The sequence below is a fragment of the Pempheris klunzingeri genome, chromosome 20 (genome assembly GCF_042242105.1).
Source record: "Pempheris klunzingeri isolate RE-2024b chromosome 20, fPemKlu1.hap1, whole genome shotgun sequence".
Lineage (NCBI taxonomy): Eukaryota > Metazoa > Chordata > Actinopteri > Acropomatiformes > Pempheridae > Pempheris > Pempheris klunzingeri.
This window is the reverse complement of record NC_092031.1, coordinates 645,134-668,674: the sequence shown is the minus strand read 5'-3', so window position 1 is coordinate 668,674 and position 23,541 is coordinate 645,134. Positions and strand designations below refer to the sequence as shown.

Sequence of the window (23,541 nt, the reverse complement as noted above, 5' to 3'; positions counted from 1 at the left end):
CACTCTCTGAAGCACTCAGCGTCTGTCTGTCTGTCTGTCTGTCTGTCTGTCTGTCTGTCTGTCTGTCTGTCTGTGTGTGTGTGTGTGTGTGTGTGTGTGTGTGTGTGTGTGTGTGTGTGTGTGTGTGTGTGTGTGTGTGTGTGTGTGTGTGTGTGTGTGTGTGTGTGTGTGTGTGTTTGTTCTTCTTCGGTGGTGTCTCAGGGTTCGTCTCTAACCTGACCATCCAGAGGCAGCACTTCCCCAACGATGACGACCAGATCGGAGCAGCCAAAGCTCTGATGAGGCTGCTGGACACCTACCAGCTGGACACCCACTCCATCGCCACGGGGCAGCTACCAGGTCAGCAGAGCCACCCCCCAGGGAGGAGGGAGGGACAACAGGGGGGACATTAGGGGTAATGTCAGGACTTAAGGGGGGACGACAGGTGGGAGATCAGGAAGGACGCAAGGCGGAACAATGGGGTGGACGTTAAGGGGGAGGTCAGACGCGTTCCCAAAAGTGTTCCTGACGAGGCTCCTGCTTTAGGGAAAAAGGAAAATGGAGGATTTATGTATTTGGTTTTGTCCCCGTCTCGCCCGCTCAGGCTCCTCCCCGGACGCCTCACAGCGGAGCGTTCTGACCGTCGACGACTGCTTCGACCTGGGGAAGGTGGCGTACTCGGAGGCAGACTACTACCACACGGAGCTGTGGATGGTTCAGGCCCTGAAGCAGCTGGATGAGGGGAAGGAGTCCGCCACCGTGGACGCCGTCACCATCCTGGACTACCTGAGCTACTCCGTCTACCAGCAGGGGGAGCTGGAGAGAGCGCTGGACTTCACCCGCAGGCTGCTGGAGCTCGGTCAGTAACACACCGTGGTGTCTGGGTGTAGCGTTTAGCCTCTGAAACGTTGCCTGAAAGATGTGTGATGGGTTATTTAGATAAATCTTTGAGGACCACAAAGCCTGTTTTAATACTTTAAAGTTGTGTGTTGAGATTAAGAAAAAGAAAACTGACTGATCTGATCCATAAACAATGATGGAGCAGCAGCTCCTGTGTCCTGTTCTCTAAAATCCCTGTTTTAGTGAATGTAGTCTGGTGTGTGTGCTGTTTGTGGTTAAACCAAAAGGATCTTCCAGGTCTCTCTCTGTAGGGATCCTTTCCATGATGCTGTCACACACTTAGAATAACACTCTGAGCCTGTCAGTGGATCAAACAGGCTCTTTTAGTGGACCTACTGTGATCAGGTGCAGTTGTCCCAAAGGATCACGTTGCAGCCATTGCAACCCGTTTGGTGTCTGCTGGCTGAGGTGATCTACTGGACCAGTTCCAACACTTTTACTACCTACCAGTCACTCAGACAGTAAGATATGGATGGAGAGGGACCAGGGTTAAAAATACACAAGTTTCCTTTAATTCACTTTCACTTCCTGGAAAATGGATGTTTAAAAACACACTTCGACCCTCCACCTTCACCAGACTGAAATATCTGAATAACTATCAGATGGATTGTAGTGAAATTAATGAATTTCCGTCCATGTTGACCTGCGTTTGGATGATGATTCTGCCCGTTTAGAGCCGACACACCAGCGAGCCAATGGGAACCTGAAGTACTTTGAGTATCAGCTGGCGAAACAGATGAAGGCGGAGAAGACGGAGGTGGGGGAGGACGCCGAGGGGAGACGGAGGAAGGGTCGACCTGACGATTACCTGCCGGAGAGGAGGAAGTACGAGCAGCTGTGTCGCGGCGAGGGCCTCCGGATGGTGAGAAGAGAGAGAGGCTCAGGTGCTCACCTATGTTAGAAATCATCACAGTCACCCCGCCTGTCTTTTCTGACAGACTCCTCGCAGGCAGAGCCGCCTCTTCTGCCGTTACTATGACAACAACCGCAACCCAAAATACGTGATCGGCCCGGTGAAACAGGAGGACGAGTGGGACCAGCCCCTCATCGTCCGATACCACAACATCGTGTCGGAGAAGGAGATGGAGAAGGTGAAAGAGCTGGCCAAACCCAGGGTGAGTACAACCTGGACAGGTAAACTAACTGGTGGGGGTTAGTCAAAGGTTCCCTGTGGAGTTTTTACCATCAGCTGCTTCTGTTTCTGTGTTTCACACTATTCACCTGGTAAGACAAAGGAGAAAACCATGCACCAACTCCTTAAACCCCTCCCCCAAACAACGGCTGTCCCATTACAGTTAAACTTTATCTGCTCTAATGTTAGCTGGTAGCGTTAGCATGCCCGGCTAACTAGCTTACTGCACCCCTGTTCTGCTGTTTATTGGATTTAAGGAAGTTTTAGCCTCAGTCTGTTAATATCATGATCCCAGGCCTGTTAGCTTAGCCTCAGTCTGTTAGCATCATATCATGACCTGGGACATGTTAGCTTAGCCTCAGTCTGTTAGCATCATATCATGACCTGGGACATGTTAGCTTAGCCTCAGTCTGTTAGCATCATATCATGACCTGGGACATGTTAGCTTAGCCTCAGTCTGTTAGCATCATATCATGACTTGGGACATGTTAGCTTAGCCTCAGTCTGTTAGCATCATATCATGTATATAGCTACCAAGTGTGTACTTAGGACTACTGTACTCTTGTTAACAATTAGTCAAACACTAAAAAGTTAGCTGGGGACAGTGTTTTCACCAACACATGAAGCTAACATTAGCTTAATTAGCTAACGGACAGTTGTTATTTTAGTAAAATCATCAGTCGTAATATATTCAACACGATTGTTGGACCTGAAGTGAGAAACACTGATTTTTAAACAGAACCTTTGTGTAGGGGAAACACCACAGGGTGCCTTTGACATGGGTACAGCTCAGCATGCTAACATGCTAATGGTTGACCTCTAACATTTAGCAGTTTAGCACGGTTTCAGGTAATGTGTGCTGTGTTGTGTGAGGGGGCTTTCAGAGCACAACAGCACTGCAGCAAAACAACATGAGGCTCTGTGTTAGCGGGGGGCAGTAAAGGCACCACGGTCACAGAAACAGGATTGTGACCAGTTCAGTCCACAGCTTCACTTCCACCAGTGAGATGCTCTTCAGCGAGGACCTTAAAGCTCCTGCAAACTTTACCTCAAATCTCATTATTTCTCCTGAAAGGTTGTTGAAAGATGTTTGTTTTTACATATTCTGGTGTCTAAATGAGTGGTAGGGAGCAACGTAATCCACTAAAAGAGCTTGTTTGATCCACTGCCAGGCTCAGAGTGTTATTCTAAGTGTGTGACAGCATCATGGAAAGGATCCCTACAGAGAGAGACCTGGAAGATCCTTTTGGTTTAACCACAAACAGCACACACACCAGACTACATTCACTAAAACAGGGATTTTAGCTCAGAAGACTGGAGTTGGTGTTTTACCACTGCCTCTGTCTTTCTGAGTGATTGTGTGTCTTTGGTGTTTTAAAGGGTTAGTTTGGATCCAACACAATGTGTGTGTAGCACATAGTAACACAAACAAACCACCTGATGGAGGCAGCAGCAGACCAGAAGCTCCTGCGTTCTGTGAGCTAAAATTCGTGTATTTATCAACACAGTCTGGTGTGTCTGCAGAGAGAGATATAACAGCTTGTGGTTAAAGCAAACGGATCATTTTGCCCATTGCAGCCCGTTTGGTGACTGCTGGCTGAGGTGATCTACTGGTGATCTACTGGACCAGTTCCAACACTTTTACTACCTACCAGTCACTCAGACACCAGGATATGTAACTATTGCAAAGTGCTGATTGGTGCACAGAAGTACATGACATCACCTTTTTCCTGCTGAGCTCCACCCACGCCCAAACCAGTTGGCCAAATTCAGAGAAAATAACCAAAACTGAGTTCATGTTGCTCCCTGTTAGCGAGACGGGAGGCTTAAAACTAAAGCACTGATCACATTAATCATCCAAAGGGATCAATTATCATAGAAGCTACAGTAACTTAATACTCACGGTGAGTGCAGGACCAGCAAAGGACCAGAATTTGTACTGATCCCAAGTTTCTATGATAATTATCTCATGTATGTTTCTAATTTGAGCTTCTCATCAGCATGTTTGATCATGTTTCAGTCAGAAGTCCTCGTCTGTTCTGCTGCTGCTGCTGTGAACTAACACTTAACTAATGATCACAGTGGTGGGAAGTAACTCAGGAACTGTATCCAAGTACACTACGGAGGGACTTGTACTAAACATGAGTATTTTCCTCTCGTGCCACTGTATACTTGTACTCCACTGCATCTCAGAGGGAAATATAGTACTGTTATTGTACTTCTACTCCACTTATACCTTAAGTACATGAAGCTGACAGTGTTGCAGTACTTTTACTACAGATACTTCAAACTGAGATTACTCCAGTACTCTTTCGACGAGGCTGAGAGTCCTTGTGTACTTTTACTACTGATACTTTTACTACATGAAGCATACTATAGTACTTTTACTTTAGTAGGGTTTTGACTGTGTACTTGCAGTGGAGTATTTGTACACAGGTATGTGTACTTGTAGTAAACGATGAGAGTACTTCCTCCACCGCTGACCGTACGGGTGCTGTGAGCGCTGACTCCGGGCCGTGCTGATGAACGTATGAAGCGCGCCCTGAGATGGCGTGTCCATAGAAACGTGTGTGTGTGTGTGTGTGTGTGTGTGTGTGTGTGTGTGTGTGTGTGTGTGTGTGTGTGTGTGTGTGTGTCTCTCCCTGTAACTGTCGGCCGATTGGCTCCACAGCTGCGGCGGGCCACCATCTCCAACCCGGTCACCGGCGTCCTGGAGACGGCCCACTACCGCATCAGCAAGAGGTAAGACGGCAGCATACGGAGGACCAACACCGCCAAAATCAAACCTAAAGAAAACAGTGACTGTAGGTAACTTAATGTGACATCAAATGTATAAAAATAATATTAAAGATAAGTGTTGGCATTAATTAGTTTATAATATGTGACAATTTGATGTTTTTGTTTGCTTCTGTATTTATTTACCCTTGTCTTAATTCCCCTATTTATTTACTTTACTTTACTACTAAAATACAAAAATAGATGCAGATAAAGATGATTGAATTAAATGGGATAGTAAATAAATTAAGACGAGTAAATACCGAAGCAAATCTACACAGAAATTTATCAATTTATTTCATATTTATTAATTAATGCTGGTTAAATTTGATTTTCCATTTTAAATACATAAATAAATACAAATAAAAATGAATAAAGAAAATGGAAAATTATTTGGGAAAGTAAATTACTTCATTTTTAAGTTTTATTTTTAACGCAGAGGTAAATAAATACAATTTTAAATCTATATTTGGCAGTTTTGGTCCTCCATGCAGGGAGACAGCAGCTGTCTCACCCTCCTGTCTCCCCACTCTGTGTCCCCCAACATGCCCCCCCCCCATCCCGACAAGAGCAGACACACAGACAGGGTGGTGCAAAGTATATTAACAAGTACTTCAGTATTTCTGTACCTTTGTCTGACATTAAAAAACACATAAAAAGCTCATAAAATGTGGTGGTTTCCTTCTAAATTTACCCCCAAACAGTTTCTCAGAGTCCAGCTGAACCCAGAAGTCCATTAATTAAAAGGTCGGCTGACAGAAACTTAATTGGCTGCTGTTTTTATGATGGTTGGAGTTAAAACAGTTCCTGGTTGCAGCTTCTCAGATGTGAAGATTTGCTGTTTTTCCTTTTGCATCATTTGAACGTGTTGGTTGGACACAACCAGGAGTTTTATTACAGGACTTCTACCTGTGATGGAGTATTTCCACACTGGTATTGGTACTTTTACTTTAAGGGTAACTGTATTTCTGAATCAGGCTCCTCTGTGTCCACATCCTGGTGTGTGAGTGACTGGTAGGTAGTAAAAGTGTTGGAACTGGTCCAGTAGATCACCTCAGCCAGCAGCCACCAAACGGGCTGCAATGGCTGCAACGTGATCCTTTGGGACAACTGCACCTGATCACAGTAGGTCCACTAAAAGAGCTTGTTTGATCCACCGACAGGCTCAGAGTGTTATTCTGAGTGTGTGACAGCATCATGGAAAGGATCCCTACAGAGAGAGACCTGGAAGATCCTTTTGGTTTAACCACAAACAGCACACACACCAGACTACATTCACTAAAACAGGGATTTTAGAGAACAGGACACAGGAGCTGCTGCTCTGCTGCTGCCTCCATCAGTCAGTGTGTTTGTGTTGTTGTGTGTTAAACACATATTGTGTTTGATCAGAATTAACCCTTTAAACACCAAAGTCACACAATAACATGTTACACACTAACTGATGGAGGCAGCAGCTCTTGTGTTGTGTGAAATAAAGTTACTGTTTTTGTTAATGGAGTTTGGTGGCTTTGAGGAGGAAATATATTTGTACTCAAAACTACTGATTATTTTTTATCATTAGTTAATCCACTAATTGTTTTCATAATTATCCAATAAGCATTTTGTTTATTCACAGTTGGAACATAGTGAAAGTCTAGTTTGTCTGATCAACAGTCCAAAGAGATTTACTTTATACAGAGAGACAGAAGAATCTGAGCTATCAGAGAAACTGGAAACAGAATAATTGGTGTTTTGTCAATTATTCACCTGTTAGTAGTAACTTTTTGAGTTTGAATTCATTCAATCAACATGCCGCCTTTATTGTGTCTCACTTTTATCTTAAAATGAAAAATATAATTTATCTGATTTAACAAATTCCAAATTATTAGCAGACTTAATTTATGCGTCCATATTTTAAGGTTTCATATGAAGAGTTCTGGTTTTATGTTCACTATGAAAACTTGTGTGGACGCTAAACAAACTAAATTAAGCTGCTGTGGAGTTTTTAAAGGTGAATTTCAGACTTGCTGCTCTTGACGAGAACAAAGCTGCTTCTTTAACCCCGACGCTCCACACGAGGAGGAAAGAGAGTCAAAGATTTCTGTGTTTGACTCATTTTCTCTCAGTTTGTCTCGTGAGGCAGCAGGAGACTCTGACGAGCTTCAAATCTGCTGCATCGGGTTCAGATTATTAATAATAATAATAATCATTACTCACTAATTCATCCAAGTTTAGGTGTCCTGTCACAGTCTGCTCATTTATTTCCTGTTGGAAACGACATGATACCTTTTATTTGTGTTAAATTACACACCGACAGTAAACAGGAAGTTTAAGCCAGAAAAGGGAAGTTAATTTAAAAACATTGACTTTATATTTATTTTTTGTTTCCACTTTGTCAGCGTAGAAAGAAAAACCTATAAATGGAGGCTACGTCTTCTTCCACTGAGCGCTCAGTGCTGCTGACTCACAAGTCGTTCCCACATCATGATTCCTTGTGTTTTTATTTATTAGTTGCTGTTTTTATTTAGTTGCTATGTTTTTATTTAGTTGCTGTTTTTATTTAGTTGCTATGTTTTTATTTAGTTGCTGTTTTTATTTAGTTGCTATGTTTTTATTTAGTTGCTATGTTTTTATTTAGTTGCTGTTTTTATTTAGTTGCTATGTTTTTATTTATTAGTTGAATTCATATCATCATAAATTCATTATAGTTTTTCCACGTTTTCTGTTCTTCCCTTTCTGTCAGTTTACTATTATTTCAAATGTATTTATTAATATTAAAACTAGATTAGATTAACACTTTAACACACATAAAAGAAACTGTCCAATACATTTACTCAAGTACTAAAAGAATTTGTAGTAGTACTGCAGTCAGAGTACTACTACTACTGGAGTATTTTCACAGTGTGGTATTAAAGGAGTAGTTTTATAAATTCAAATGACGGGTTTGAAGCTCCGGTCCTGAAGCTCCTGTTGCCTCCCTGACTGCAGCATCTCTGTGTCAACTAGTGACCCGTTTCTTTCTCTCTCTCTTTCTATCTCTGTTTCTCTCTGTGACACTATAATGTGATTGGTGAGCTAGCTCAGACGTGCCACGGTGCATGACCCTCAGACAGGCAAACTGACCACGGCCCATTACAGAGTCTCCAAGAGGTAAGAGCTGGACGGCGGCGGCCCGTAGAGACGCCACAGATCATCAGGAGGATTAAAAAAGGGAAAATATTCCCTTATAGTGAAATATTGTTTCTGGCTTTTCTCTAAGTTGTGAAATACTGAATAATTTTTCCTCGTGTGGCCTTAAAATCAGTCTGTAATACTTAATTTTAATGTTCAAGTCTGGTGTTTTTAACCCTCTGTGTCCTCATCCTGGTGTCTGAGTGACTGGTAGGTAGTAAAAGTGTTGGAACTGGTCCAGTAGATCACCTCAGCCAGCAGCCACCAAACGGGCTGCAATGGCTGCAACGTGATCCTTTGGGACAACTGCACCTGATCACAGTAGGTCCACTAAAAGAGCTTGTTTGATCCACTGACAGGCTCAGAGTGTTATTCTAAGTGTGTGACAGCATCATGGAAAGGATCCCTACAGAGAGAGACCTGGAAGATCCTTTTGGTTTAACCACAAACAGCACACACACCAGACTACATTCACTAAAACAGGGATTTTGACCGGTCTGCTGCTACCTCCATCAGTCAGTGTGTTTGTTAGGTCGGACAGGTGTGTGGGTGGGAACTCATTACAGCACGATGGCAGCGCCTGTATCTGATATATTTTGGCTTCATTTTTGTACAGTAGGAGGAAGTGGAGACACATCATCCATCTTCATGTACACTCTGTGGTAGAGCAGCGACTCCTGTAAAATACCTATAAAATCCCTGTTTTAGTGAATGTAGTCTGGTGTGTGTGCAGAGAGCGATAGAACGGCTGTTTGTGGTGAAACCAAAAGGATCTTCCAGGTCTGTTTCTTGACCAATCTACTACCTCTGTCCTCTCTGGTGAGCTACTGGACCAGTTCCAACACTTTTAGTCCCTACCAGTCATTCAGACACCAGGATGTGGACAGAGAGGACCCAGAGGTAGAAGCACCAGAGGTCTCCTTCAACAGCATTTCTAAGCAGATTGTTAACATGTAATAAATGGCTTTCCACACTCTTTCCCTCTGTTTCCTCTTGACTCTGTGTGTTTTTGTGCTGCTCAGCAGCAACCTGTGTTTGTGTATTTGACGGACAGTGAGAGTGTTTTCCTCCTCTTCCTCAGCGCCTGGCTGGGAGCCTTTGAACATCCGGTGGTGGACAAGATCAACCAGAGGATCGAGGACATCACAGGCCTGGACATCACCACGGCAGAGGACCTGCAGGTAACACTCACCTGCTAATGAATGAATGAATGAAGTCCATGGTAGATTCATCCAGACTGCTGCCAGTACGTTTATTATGTGTCACTTTTAATGAGAGGATAAATCCCTGGAGATGCACCATCCTGTCCATCATGGTGATGAACAGATGTTTCCCCCTCTGAACTCTCTGAACGCTGCTGTTTCTTCTTCTGGTGACGTCTTTTCTTGGAGGATCTTCTTCTTCTTCATGTCCCTAAAATGTGTCCAACCTCAGCTAGAAGGTTCCAGAAGTCAGTGAAGCAGAATGAGTGAGAAAATGTGTGCAAATTTTACTAGAAACAAAATAAAACTGAAGTAACATCATGTCAAAGTGGTGAGTCGACCTGTGAGCTGACAGTAAAGGAAACCTCTAAAAAGTGGAGGAGCAGTTTGACCTGCAGACCTCCATCTTCTCCGCCTGTCACTGTTTCTGTCTTTGATTTTGGCTTTTGGTTCTTTTTCTTGACATTGTATTTCCTTTCTGTGGGTGCAGGTGGCAAACTACGGTGTTGGAGGACAGTACGAACCTCACTTCGACTTTGGACGGGTAAATTAACCATAAAGTCTGAAGTCACATCTTCCAGCAGTGACACCTTGACGCTGCAGCTTTAATTAGATCAGACCGAAGTGTTCTGTGTGTCTGCGGACACAAAGAAGGTTGTTTTTATTTCCCTGCTTCATCAGCATTTAGGTCTCAAACATGATGCAAATAATTCATTCATAAACACCCAGAAATGACCCCGCAGGGTGAGAACCTCTGGCTCACGTACTTCCTGTTTGTGTTTACTTCCTGTTTGTGTGTACTTCCTGTTTTGATTGTTTTTGTCCTGCTGTGATTTTTCAGAAAGATGAACCGGATGCTTTTGAAGAGTTGGGGACAGGAAACAGAATCGCTACCTGGCTGCTTTACGTCAGTGAAGTTTAATGATGTTTATTAGACTGATTTATTCATGATTATTATACTTAGCTGTTTATTATATTAATCTATTTATCTATACACATTTATACACTGTGCTTATTATATGATTTAATTCATAGTTATTATACTTTCATATGTGATCATATGTTATATCTTATTATATGAGTTGTATTTATGCTTAATTTATCGTTAGTTTAATCATACTTATTCTATTGATCGTACTTATTCTATTGATTGATCTCCTCTATGCTGCAGATGAGTGACGTACCAGCAGGAGGCGCCACCGTCTTCACTGACGTAGGAGCTGCTGTCTGGCCCAAAAAGGTGCCGTTCACTTATTACCATTATTGATTATCTAGAAAATATGTTATCATTTTGTAATTTATTACCAGAGAAGAAGAATAAAACCAGTTAATATTCACACTGCCGATTTTTTTTTGCTTTCGAAATGACTTGAAAAGATTATTATTATTATCTAAACTGACTATTAATGAATAATTTCAGCTCATTAAAGTGATGAAATTATGTTAAATCAGTGCAGAGTGATTTAAAAAAAACTACCATCTAGTTAGAAAACACAACTTCATTCTTTTTCTGTGTTGTTGTCTATAGATTAGTTTGAATTAAATTGTTAATTAACTCAATAACAGTTCTGAGAGGTGGATTTTGGCAGTTTAGTCTTTCCACAGATATCTGACGTTATAATTAGTCGTGATGAATGTGGTTACGTCGTTAACCGACGGTGGTTTGGTGTTGTCTCCAGGGGACGGCCGTCTTCTGGTACAACCTGTTCCCCAGTGGAGAAGGAGACTACCGGACCCGACACGCTGCCTGTCCCGTTCTAGTGGGGAACAAGTGGGGTGAGTTCACACGCTTCTCCTCTAGTCCCTGAACTCATCACACATTTGTTCCGTGGTCCCTGAACTCACCACGTTTGTCCTCTGGTCCCTGAACTCACCACATGTTTGTCCTTTGGTCCATGAACTCACCACGTTTGTCCTCTGGTCCCTGAACTCACCACATGTTTGTCCTTTGGTCCATGAACTCACCACGTTTGTCCTCTGGTCCCTGAACTCACCACATGTTTGTCCTCTGGTCCCTGAACTCACCACGTTTGTCCTCTGGTCCCTGAACTCACCACATGTTTGTCCTCTGGTCCCTGAACTCACCACGTTTGTCCTCTGGTCCCTGAACTCACCACTGTCCCTCTTCTGTTTGCAGTCTCCAATAAATGGATCCATGAACGAGGGCAGGAGTTCAGGAGGCGCTGTGGCCTTCAGGAGACCGACTGACACGTCAGTCACGCTGCTCCTCCTCTTCTTCATCATCCTACACTCCCCCCTTCCTCCCACTCCTCCTCTTCCTCAGTCATCATCCTCCCTTCGAGCTGCAGGGTTTGTGGCTGCACATGTGACCTGACATGTGTCACACTGATGACTTCTTTCTTTTTTTAGTCTGTTATTAATTCTAAAGAAAGAAAATTAATTAGCTGATTAATAAATAATTTAATCATCTGACACTGTGAAACTGAACCCCTTAATTTTCCACCTTAAATCCCATTAATTTACACATTAATGATGTTTATGGGTTAATCTCATAGCACATCGTCGTCTTTAGCAGCTATAAGAACATTTTAAGTGTTTTTTTAATCTATTTTTCCAACTTCTGTAACTTCTACTACTGTGAAGTGTCCATAACTGGTACTATTTATAAAGAAACATATATTCGTCATAGATAATAGAATGAATGTAAACAGCACAATAGATCCTTTATATTTAATACTTAATTCATTATCTGTGTACACCCTTTACATTAAGGGCACTTTAAGGGTTAAAAACTCCTTAAAAGTGACCAGATGGAGCAAATAGATTTCATCAGTGTTTTTTTTTTAAATTAACTGTCTTATTAATCTGAACCAAACACACGTTATGGGTAAATTGAGGGATAATTTAAGGGTCGTTGTTTCACAGTGAGAGGCGATTAATGATAAATCAGATATCGATTGATTTTGTTTTCACTCCCAAACACTCCTACAAACTTTGTGACTGTTACCATGACGACCACTGCAGCACCAGCACAGCGCTGTCAGTACTTTCAGCCACAGTGTGGTCAGAATACTCTTACTTTGGTCAAGTATAGATCAGATCAACGGGCTAACTGCTAGCTACAGAGGATGAGCGCTAACAGGCTAACTGCTAGCTACAGAGGATGAGCGCTAACAGGCTAACTGCTAGCTACAGAAGATGAGCGCTAACAGGCTAACTGCTAGCTACAGAGGATGAACGCTAACAGGCTAACTGTATGTGCTGCTAACATCAGGCTACAGCTGCTAATGTCTAGCTCATTAAAATAGAACTGGTAGATTGCCCCCCCCCCCCCCCCCCCCAAAAGGGGCCTCGTGGTGATGAGTGCTGCTGATCTGATCTATCTGACTCCACCTGTGGTCACATGACCTCAGGAGCACCGACAGGCGCTCTGTCCTCCCTCTCCTCCTCTGTGACTCGCCCTTAATGTCACTCCACCTCCCACTCCGACTGGTTACACCCCCGTTTTCCTCCAATACACTCTGAGTGTGTGTGTGTGTGTATTGAGGCTATTTCAGCCCTGAGGTCATTGACTCTGCAGATAAACACTGACATTTAAAGGAGGCACACTATGCCCCCCCCACACACACACACACCTCCTGTTGCTTCCTTCATTAAACACACATCACATGACCCCCCCCCCACCACCACCTCCTCCTCTTTAATCTGAATTGTCACATGAACGCAGATATTTTTAAATCAGCTTCTCCAAACCTGTTGAAACAAGTTCAGTCTGAGCACCAAACCAAATCAGCTCTGACGGTTTATTATTCAGAGTGAAAGTAGAGAAAAACAAGGAAGAAGAAGTGAACAAAACAGACAGAAACATATAAAATACAAATATATTTACAGCACAGAATGTGAAAAACGTAATGATATAATATAAAGCAGGCACAGTCGGCAGTGTTGTGCAATAGTTCATGTTATGAGGTCACAGGTTCACCTAGAGTCTAAATAATAATTATAATTATTAACGTACGTTATTACACAGCTTGGCTGAATTCTCGATTCTGATTGGTCGATTATGGCGTCCTGTTATTTAACTGTTACTGTGCACACAGGTGTGACTGTGAACAATACATCATTTTAACCCTGGTATGGTGTTCAGGTCTGTGGGACCCCATTTCATTGGGTTTTATGTTCTTTATCAAGAGAAAAATGATACGATTAATTATTTTTTCATACTCAGACTCATCAAAATGAGCCAAGGCCCGAACCATCCAAAGGTTAAATCAATAAGATCATTCTGAAGTCAGTATTTGGTGCCAGATGATTTATTGATGATTTATTTAGTAACGATAATCAGGATAATGTTCAGTGATTATTGTAAAACAAACCCCTTCAGGATGATTCACGGCTTGACTGCAAATTATCTTATTTTAATGTTACGTGAATAAATTTAAACTGTTCAGATGTTCTCGATGACTTTGAAATATTCCTGCTAAGCTGCTTATATTTTTGAGAATATTCAACTAATTTTCCGTTTTCGAGCATCATTACCGTCAAACGCCTTTTAGATAACTTAATAAATTAAAAATAAGATTGTATTTTCTTCCACTGTGCAAACACTGCGTCCCTTCTATACTTTCAAATATGTTTAGATTTAAGTTTCCACTTTTCTAAAAACTAAAAGAAACTAAAGATTCCTGTTCTGGTTTAAAGTCGGGTGAGAAAAACCAGACTTTTCTAAATTATATTATTGATAAGAGGCTGCTTATTTTTTACAGTCAGGTCAGAAGAAGTGTTTTTATTCAACAGGAACAGTAAATGAAAAATGTAGTGACGATAAATTAACTGGAGGGTAAAAAGACAAGATTTAAACATTTTTTATTTCTCATTTTTATGCTAAACGTGAAAACTAAAGTGTCGCTAAATATCCTTCAGTGCCATAAGTATAACAAGCAAATAAATAAATAAGAGTAACAGATGAGCTAAAACTTATTGAGGCTAAAAGAGACTTCAGAATCAAAGTGAAAATAATAAATACAGTAGATGTTCACCTGTTCAGTCTGATCACTGAATAAAATAGAAACACTCTAGTAAAGCACTTCAGAACTCTACTGAAGTTAAAGTACAAAACTCTGCTGTTTAAAAACTACTGTGAACATGAAGCTTCAGCTGATTTGACTGCTGGAGGCTCATTCCTGCTCCTCAGTAGGTTTTCTCCAGGTTACCTGTGTGCGCACCTGTGGACATGTGAGTGCTGTCTGAGCACACAGCGGGGGGGCAGGGAGCACCGCTGCAGAGTCACTGACCTCAGATCAGACTGTGTACAGACGTGGACGTAGCTTCAGGGTCTGAACGCTGAAGAGCCTTAAAGCTGCTTCCTCTCTAGTGTCCAGCAGGGGGCGACTCCACTGGCTCCAAACAGGAGTCTGATTAGATGGAAGTCAATGAGCAAATGATTCATCAGCTCTCAGTCTCTAGTTTACTGTCTTCTTCAGCACAGCAGGACGTTCATGTAGTCAGTGATGGTCCATTTAGAGGAAGATACACCAGGAAGAGAGGGGGGGGGTTAGTTGGGTGACGACACAGCGGCCACGTCCACTTCTGCTCTACAGTCTGTTTGACAAACACGCCACAGCTTTATTTTATGCCGGTTTGGTCAAAAGAATAAATGTGAAGAGTTTATGTTTCTAATCAGAGTAAATAAAGTCCTGCTGAAACAGATGAACTCACACAGACTCTTCAGTTCGATACGTAACCTGTAGCCTTTAGCTAGCGCTGCAGCTAACGGCTTAGCTAGCTTGTGTTTGCTGCGGCCACACAGGTCGACAAGTTTGAGCGTCTGTCGCCACTAATTTTCTGTTTATTTCACAGTTTTCTTTTTATATAACAGCAATTCATAACAAGTGTTGACTCCAGACACTTTTCAGGCAGCGTACGTGTGACGTAGATGTTGTGTTGCAGCTATCAGTCAGGTTTGGCTCCATTTTCATTTCCAATAGCTTCTATTTAATGATCAATACCTCGATCAGAACCTAACTGCCCACACAGGACACACCTCTTTGTATTGGATTTTAATGCTACTTGTATTCTTTTCAGAAATATTTTGTAGAAATATGTTTTTGATAGTTGATATTTGTCTTTTGGACAAAAAAAAGAAACCTTGCGATGTCACTTTTGAATTTTTTATTTTAGACAAAATAATTAATACATTAGGTTAATCAATTTTTTCTAAGAATTGAACTTCAGCAGAGCATCCACAGGCAGATCTTCCTCTTTGTGTCTTTGGTTTAAAGCGTCACAGACTGGACGGTTTGATAAAAGAGAGGAAGAGCTTCAGTGACATCATGTTACAGGAAGTAAAATCTGATTGGTCGTGATCAGAGGCGTTCAGGTGTCCGTCAGTACAGTCAGAGAGGCCGGCGGTGGCTCAGTCAAGGCTCCGGCAGGCGGTAATCCGGCGGGTGGTTTCCCTCACGGAGGCGTCCGAAACAGGCGAGCAGCACGTCCACGGCCGTGCTGACTGTGGACTGGACGGCCTCTTCGGTCCGACCCCTCAGAGGATTCACCTCCACCATGTCGACCGCCGACAGGAGGCCTGCAGGTTTACACCAAACTCTCATTACTGACCATGAACACCTGATTGTCACAGTGCTGATTTGAGCTAAAGGCTAACGTGTCTTTGGTAGGTAGATTCTGTTCGACACGCTAAAGCTAATTAATTAAACACGTTATATATCTCTGTTTAATCTGAAGCGTAAAAATGACTGTTTCTTGGCAGGAAGTCAGTAGTCAGCTGATTGTAAGAAGGTGAACATGGGTAGACATTACACCTGCTGAACAGCAGTTAGCCCCAGTTTATCAAGTATTAGCAGACATTAGCTAGGAGGCAGTTTAAGGATGATTCAGGGATTCTAATCTGTGGCTCTGTTTCTAAATGACAGATAGGTACTTAGGCTCTCTGCACACCAGACTACATTCACAAAAACAGTGATTTTACCTCACAGAACACAAGAGTTCAGATGCAAAGTAGCAGTAACTCCTGTGTTCTGCATAATAAAAGTTAATTAAGTTCTGTTCCCTCCCCTGGTAGCTGCTGACTGTTAAAAATCTTTCCTGCCAAGAAATAGTCCAGCACGTATGTCCATGTAAAACAATTAGTCATTTTTACAGTTTTCATACAGATTAAACACACAAAATGTTACAGATTTAATTATTTAGCATGACATGAGCTAGTAGGTGAGTTTTGTTGCCTTTGGACAGACTTTTCTTCCTGTTTCCAGTCTTTATGCTAAGCTAAGCTAGTCTTTTCTTCCTGTTTCCAGTCTTTATGCTAAGCTAAGCTAGCCTTTTCTTCCTGTTTCCAGTCTGTATGCTAAGCTAAGCTAATCGGCTGCTGGCTGTCGTGTGGTCACTGTGACGGTGTGTTTGCTGGGGTCCTGAGGCGTACCTGTCTGACAGAGGTGTTCAGCGATGTAGACTCCCTCTCTGTAGGTGAGCCCTCCGACCACAGGTGTCCCGGTCGCCGGGGTAACGGAGGGGTCGATGGCGTCGATGTCGTAGCTCAGGTGGATCGGTCTCTTGGCTCTGTGTGAAGATGCATGTTATTCATGTTAATATCGTCGGTTCTGTAGCTGCTGTCAGTGTTTTGGCTGCCTGGTCTGAGCTGCTCTTTATGGAAAGCGTCCTGAGAGATCACCGTTATGAATCAGCGCTGTATAAATAAAGACTGGATCTTTTCTCAGGCGTGAACTTGTTACTAAATGGACCCTCTGGCGTTTTGCACATTGAACCCATAAACTACAGATCACAGAACAGAGATGTGAGGACGCCTGGATCCTCTTATTACTTTATATCATCAGGTCTTAAATTAATTTCTCGTGAATTCCAGGGGAGGATCGATAAACAAACTGTTGTAAATGTATTTCTTATTAAAGGATTTGTTTCCAACAGCTGACTGTTAACTCCAGTGGATTATTACAATCTGCAGTTCAAATCCCTTAATGTTGATGACTGTCGTGAATAGAAAGAACTCACCTGGCGCAGAGGTAGTCACATGTCTCCTCCATGACTTTGGCCACGCCGAGATGATCGACCTCTGTCATGGAAAACACCTTCACACCCAGGAGCTTCAGGATGTAGCTGGGAAAATAAAATGAAACGACATTATCAGCGTTAGAAAATGAACAGGAAGCTCCGGTCCTCTGAGACCTACTGCTCCGACGGGTCCACGTCCCTCAGGCCGATGTAGACCAGGTCTTTGGCCGACACGCACGGTTTGATCCAGGAGAAGTTTGGCAGGACGGGCACCTGGAGGCGTTTGAAGACACAGATGGTAACATCAGGTCAGAGGGAGGCTAAGATTCAGACAGACCACAGCTCCAAACCAGCGTAGGAATCTGTGTCTACGAGGACTGAAGCCCACACGGAGACTCTCCTTGAGCTCCAGGGTCAACCAGTCAGACGGGCGTGTAGCTGCTTATATCAGTCAGTCAAATTAGCACGAAGAGACCAAAACGACCAGAAAGAGGCAAAGACTGATTGAATGAATGAGGTTCGTGGTGTGAATTCTTTATCTGAGGTGGTTGTGACGTCTCATTTGAACTCAGCAGCCTGTTTGGTCCCTTCGAGCGTCTCAGAGTTGGTATGAAATAAGTAACCGTGTGGTTATATGTAACCTCGGCTGATGAGCAACATGTGGATATAAAAGTGTGTCTTTAAGAGAGAACCAATCACTCAGAGAACCAAGGCCAAAACAGAAGTGACCAGTACTGTGCTCTCAAAAATATAAATCAAATCAACGTTTGGTGTGACCAGGTGCTAGTTAGCTTAGCTTAGCTTAGCTTATTTTAGCAGACTGTTAATCTAAACACTGAATGGATCCAAATATCTCAGGACCAGATCATCACTGGTGTTTTGGAAGGGAGCTTCTTCTCCTTAATCGGTCGCTCAGTGTCCCTGACGATCTGCTCACATGGTTCACTGACCTTTGAGTGCAGCTCGTGGAGCAGGTAGGACATCGGCTGTCCGTGGATGTTCCCGGTGGGCGAGCTCAGCGGCGTGTTGATGTCGGCGTGGGCGTCGACCCACACGACGCTCAGCTCCCCGACCGCCGCCGAGTGACCGTGGATGGAGCCGATGGCCAGACTGATGAACACGTGACACATGAGAGAGTGAGAGGTGAGCGGCACACCTGGAAAACACTAGAACACCTGATTTCATCCCTTAAACACTCAATATATTCAATCAAACGACCACAAAGACACGAAACGACTTCTTTAAATAAAATCAGTTGCATGAAAAACACCCTTAATGTTTTCTTAAAATGATCAATTACATATTTAAGGTTTCATACTTAAAGAATCTGTAGCACAAAATACCCCAACTTAAGTAAGGGGGAAAAACTTAAGGATTTATGGAGATAGAATAAGAAAATGAAGCGAGAGACACAGAACGACCACGAAGAGACGAGTCGAAGAGGATCGGCGAGCAGCACGACCCAGAGGAGACGCCTCATGTTTAAGGGACCTTTAAGTAAAACCCTCAGCTAAGGAGAACTTGAGCCTTCAGAGCTTCATGCTTCAGTGTTTTTTTGCAGCTGGCTCCTGATTCTATGAAGTCTTCAGTAAAAAACACATGAAAAGAAGTAGAAGTACTTGAGTAAAGTTTCTCAGGTACCTTCCACCACCGGCTGTGATGACTAATAAGAAATAATAATCAGATTAAACATTAAAATCCCTCTGCAGCTTTTACTTTAACATTTTGTGGTGGTGGATGATTGACAGACTGTAATTCAGAGTCAACAAGCCACCAAACTAAAGATTTACTGCGTTAAAGGTCGTCGGCCTCAGACTGTTTGAACCACTGAATACACGAACAAAGAACTGATCTAAACATGATGACGATCACATTAACAAACAACGACATTTAAATGGTCCTCGTGTTTTCATCAGGGATAAAAACACAATAATATAATGTTCTATAATAATATCACACTTTCTGCACAGTATATGTTCTATTTACACTCTGGTAGGTAGTAAAAGTGTTGGAACTGGTCCAGTAGATCACCTCAGCCAGCAGCCACCAAACGGGCTGCAATGGCTGCAACGTGATCCTTTGGGACAACTGCACCTGATCACAGTAGGTCCACTAAAAGAGCTTGTTTGATCCACTGACAGGCTCAGAGTGTTATTCTAAGTGTGTGACAGCATCATGGAAAGGATCCCTACAGAGAGAGACCTGGAAGATCCTTTTGGTTTAACCACAAACAGCACACACACCAGACTACATTCACTAAAACAGGGATTTTAGAGAACAGGACACAGGAGCTGCTGCTCTGCTGCTGCCTCCATCAGTCAGAGTGTTTGTGTTACTGTGTGTTACACAGATATTGTGCTGGATCTGAATTAACACTTTAAAACACCAGTCACACAATAACACAAACACACTGACTGATGGAGGCAGCAGCAGAGCAGCAGCTCCTGTGTCCTGTTCTCTAAAATCCCTGTTTTAGTGAATGTAGTCTGGTGTGTGTGCAGAGAGCGATAGAACAGCTGTTTGTGGTTAAACCAGAAGCTGTGCCTGTAAACACACCTGTGGTGTGTGTAGAACACCTGTAAACACACCTGTGGTCGCCTCCCAGCATCACTGATGTGTGTCCGTCCTTCTTCACTGCCTGCACCGCCTCCGACAGCCTCTGGTTGGCGCTGCCCACGGCCCGCACATGCTTCACCTGACCCACCGGCTCGTCGTCCACGACTTCCTCAAACGTCAGGTTCCCATAATCCTTCACTGCACAGCCTGCAGACACAAACACAGAAACCTTAGAAACTCTGCTGTGATTTGGGTGAAATGACCCTTTAAGCTGAAAATGGATCTTTAAAATCTTCTTTCTTTCTTCACATCAGAGTGAACAGACTGTTACAGGTTAGGGGTCATTTTCCCAGAATGCTCTGTGTGTGCAAATCTGTTCATTTTGCAGTTCAAAGTAAACATTTTCCTTACAGACAGAATAACCTGCTGCTGGTTTAATGAGTGACTCATGATGTTACTGTGTACAACACACACACACACACACACACACACAGACACACACAGTAACTAAGTACATTTACTTTAGTAGTTTATCTGACAGCTTTAGTTACTTCACACATTCAGATTATTAAACTAACTCAGTAATCAAAGTGATGAACACATGAATAATCAATAAAATGATATATATTATTCTGCACAAGTACTTGTGGTACTTTAACTTGTGTTTATAAACCTGTGTGTTGGAATTAATCCAGTATATCAACTCCACTGGCAGCCATTATACTGCTCTGTGCAAACACACCAGACTCCATTCACAAAAACTCTAATTTTACCTTACAGAATACAGGAGTCACTGGTCTAGTTGTTATGATTCTGGTGTTTAAACATGTTAGTTTGGATCCAAACCAACACTTTAAAACACCAAAGTCACACAGTAACACAAACACACTGACTGATGGAGGCAGCAGCAGAGCAGCAGCTCCTGTGTCCTGTTCTCTAAAATCCCTGTTTTAGTGAATGTAGTCTGGTGTGTGTGCTGTTTGTGGTTAAACCAGAAGGATCTTCCAGGTCTCTCTCTGTAGGGATCCTTATAACACACACACACACACACACACACACACACCATGGAAATAGATCCCTCTGTGTGTGTGTGTGTTGGAGGATCAAGGTCGGTCACTGCTCCGATCCCCTCGGCTGTGTTCCATTAATAAAACAGTTTGTGTTTGTGCAGCATGACTGACCTCTCACACACATACACACACACACACACACACACATACACACACACACACACACACACACACACACACACACACACACACACACACACACACACCTCCTGCTGAGCGCTGTAAATCTCTCCAGATTAAAATCGTGTCCCAGATTCACACTGACTGTCACTGTAATAATGATCAATAAAGTTTATTCAAAACATCAGTTTGTGTTGTAACACGCTAACGTCACGTGATGAGCGTGCCCTCACACACACACACACACACACACACACACACACACACACACACACACACACACACACACACAGCTGTTACAGCTTTAATGATCCAAAGTTTATCAGTCAATCGGTCAATAACATTAATCTGAGAGCTGAAGGACTCAACTACTACCACTACTACACTGCAGCTCAGGACTGTAGTACTTTTACTGTAATGGAGTATTTCTGCTACTTTGTACCTTCACGTCTCTACAACTCAGAGGGAAACTGTCCTAGTGATACTGCAGTACTTTTACTACATGAGGCTGAGAATACTGCAGTACTTTTACTACATGAGGCTGAGAATACTGCAGTACTTTTACCACATGAGGCTGAGAATACTGCAGTACTTTTACTACATGAGGCTGAGAATACTGCAGTACTTTTACTACATGAGGCTGATAATACTGCAGTACTTTTACTACATGAGGCTGATAATACTGCAGTACTTTTACTACATGAGGCTGATAATACTGCAGTACTTTTACTACATGAGGCTGAGAATACTGCAGTACTTTTACCACATGAAGCTGATAATACTGCAGTACTTTTACCACATGAGGCTGAGAATACTGCAGTACTTTTACTACATGAGGCTGATAATACTGCAGTACTTTTACTACATGAGGCTGAGAATACTGCAGTACTTTTACTACATGAGGCTGAGAATACTGCAGTACTTTTACTACATGAGGCTGATAATACTGCAGTACTTTTACTACATGAGGCTGATAATACTGCAGTACTTTTACCGCATGAAGCTGAGAATACTGCAGTACTTTTACCACATGAGGCTGATAATACTGCAGTACTTTTACCGCATGAAGCTGAGAATACTGCAGTACTTTTACTACATGAGGCTGATAATACTGCAGTACTTTTACTACATGAGGCTGAGAATACTGCAGTACTTTTACTACATGAGGCTGATAATACTGCAGTACTTTTACCGCATGAAGCTGATAATACTGCAGTACTTTTACCACATGAAGCTGATACTACTGCAGTACTTTTACTACATGAGGCTGAGAATACTGCAGTACTTTTACTACATGAAGCTGATAATACTGCAGTACTCTCTAAGTACTCCTCTGCCCCTCCACCAGAGTACTGCAGTACCTCCTCCACCTGTGTGGATCACCTTGATCGTGTAGTCTCTGCAGCAGCCCCGCGGCTCGGATCACCTCCGGTCCTCGATCCACTCCGCCTCGAGGCTGCAGGACACAACAGGCACGTTACTGCGGCACGCGCACACACACACACACACACACACACACACACACGGTGCCCCGGGTCCGCGCGCCCTCACCTGTCCCTTGCAGAAAGGTGCTCCGATGATCCCCACTGACCCCCCATGATGATGAGGAGGAGGATGGTGATGAAGAGCCCGCCTGGAGACAGTCTGCGCGAGCTGCTGCAGCGTCCTCGCGCTCCTCATGCTGACTGATCTGCAGACACACACACACACACACACACACACACACACACACACACATACACACACACACACACACACACACACACGAGAGCTCCTAAAAACACGGGCGGGGCCGACTGACCGACGTCACCGCCCTGCCCTGGCCGTTAGATGTGACGTCACCAGTACTCAGGTAAAAATACCAGTACTACAATCTAAAAGTACTCTGTTACGAGCACTGCATCAACAATCAAGTACAAGTACACTGTGTGTAGTATCAGCGATGATGCCTTTACTGACCTACTGTAGTTAAGATCAGTGATGATGCCTTTACTGACCTACTGTAGTTATGATCAGCGATGATGCCTTTACTGACCTCCTGTAGTTATGATCAGTGATGATGCCTTTACTGACCTACTGTAGTTATGATCAGCGATGATGCCTTTACTGACCTCCTGTAGTTATGATCAGCGATGATGCCTTTACTGACCTCCTGTAGTTATGATCAGCGATGATGCCTTTACTGACCTACTGTAGTTATGATCAGCGATGATGCCTTTACTGACCTCCTGTAGTTATGATCAGTGATGATGCCTTTACTGACCTCCTGTAGTTATGATCAGTGATGATGCCTTTACTGACCTCCTGTAGTTATGATCAGCGATGATGCCTTTACTGACCTCCTGTAGTTATGATCAGCGATGATGCCTTTACTGACCTACTGTAGTTATGATCAGCGATGATGCCTTTACTGACCTACTGTAGTTATGATCAGTGATGATGCCTTTACTGACCTCCTGTAGTTATGATCAGCGATGATGCCTTTACTGACCTCCTGTAGTTATGATCAGCGATGATGCCTTTACTGACCTCCTGTAGTTAAGATCACTGATGATGCCTTTACTGACCTACTGTAGTTATGATCAGCGATGATGCCTTTACTGACCTCCTGTAGTTATGATCAGCGATGATGCCTTTACTGACCTCCTGTAGTTATGATCAGCGATGATGCCTT

At 43.1% G+C, this 23,541-nt stretch overlaps 2 protein-coding genes across 3 annotated transcripts in view; one reads left to right on the top strand and one right to left on the bottom strand.

The window, feature by feature from the left end:
* The window catches only part of p4ha1a (prolyl 4-hydroxylase, alpha polypeptide I a), a 16,582-nt gene extending 4,873 nt beyond the window's left edge, over window positions 1–11,709 (top strand). For both annotated transcript variants that reach the window (XM_070851320.1, XM_070851321.1), the window contains exons 5-15: window positions 202–339; window positions 584–838; window positions 1,554–1,741; window positions 1,818–1,994; window positions 4,683–4,753; window positions 9,018–9,117; window positions 9,629–9,682; window positions 9,980–10,045; window positions 10,310–10,378; window positions 10,818–10,914; window positions 11,276–11,709. In XM_070851320.1, the coding sequence (XP_070707421.1) occupies window positions 202–339; window positions 584–838; window positions 1,554–1,741; window positions 1,818–1,994; window positions 4,683–4,753; window positions 9,018–9,117; window positions 9,629–9,682; window positions 9,980–10,045; window positions 10,310–10,378; window positions 10,818–10,914; window positions 11,276–11,346 (1,286 nt within the window). In that variant the 3' untranslated portion in view covers window positions 11,347–11,709. The remainder of the gene's footprint in view (window positions 1–201; window positions 340–583; window positions 839–1,553; window positions 1,742–1,817; window positions 1,995–4,682; window positions 4,754–9,017; window positions 9,118–9,628; window positions 9,683–9,979; window positions 10,046–10,309; window positions 10,379–10,817; window positions 10,915–11,275) is intronic.
* A 3,552-nt stretch (window positions 11,710–15,261) lies between these two features.
* On the bottom strand, window positions 15,262–22,563 carry arg1 (arginase 1). Its single transcript, XM_070851323.1, has 8 exons — window positions 22,419–22,563; window positions 22,251–22,323; window positions 19,710–19,884; window positions 18,072–18,231; window positions 17,300–17,394; window positions 17,122–17,226; window positions 16,535–16,671; window positions 15,262–15,682 (listed from the first exon to the last, which is right to left on the bottom strand). The coding sequence occupies exons 1-8, from the start codon at window positions 22,545–22,547 to the stop codon at window positions 15,519–15,521; spliced, it is 1,038 nt and encodes a 345-aa protein (XP_070707424.1). The 5' UTR covers window positions 22,548–22,563; the 3' UTR covers window positions 15,262–15,518.
* Between the last annotated feature and the right edge of the window lie 978 nt (window positions 22,564–23,541).

Bases quoted from the DNA above. Each gene is read 5' to 3' on its own strand.
- arg1 (XM_070851323.1), bottom strand. From the start codon at position 22,547: ATGAGGAGCGCGAGGACGCTGCAGCAGCTCGCGCAGACTGTCTCCAGG. The intron at 19,885-22,250 runs GTGATCCACACA...TTGTGTCTGCAG, and splicing joins GCAGAGACTACACGATCAAG to GCTGTGCAGTGAAGGATTAT. The intron at 16,672-17,121 runs GTGAGTTCTTTC...ATCTTCACACAG, and splicing joins TGTGACTACCTCTGCGCCAG to AGCCAAGAGACCGATCCACC.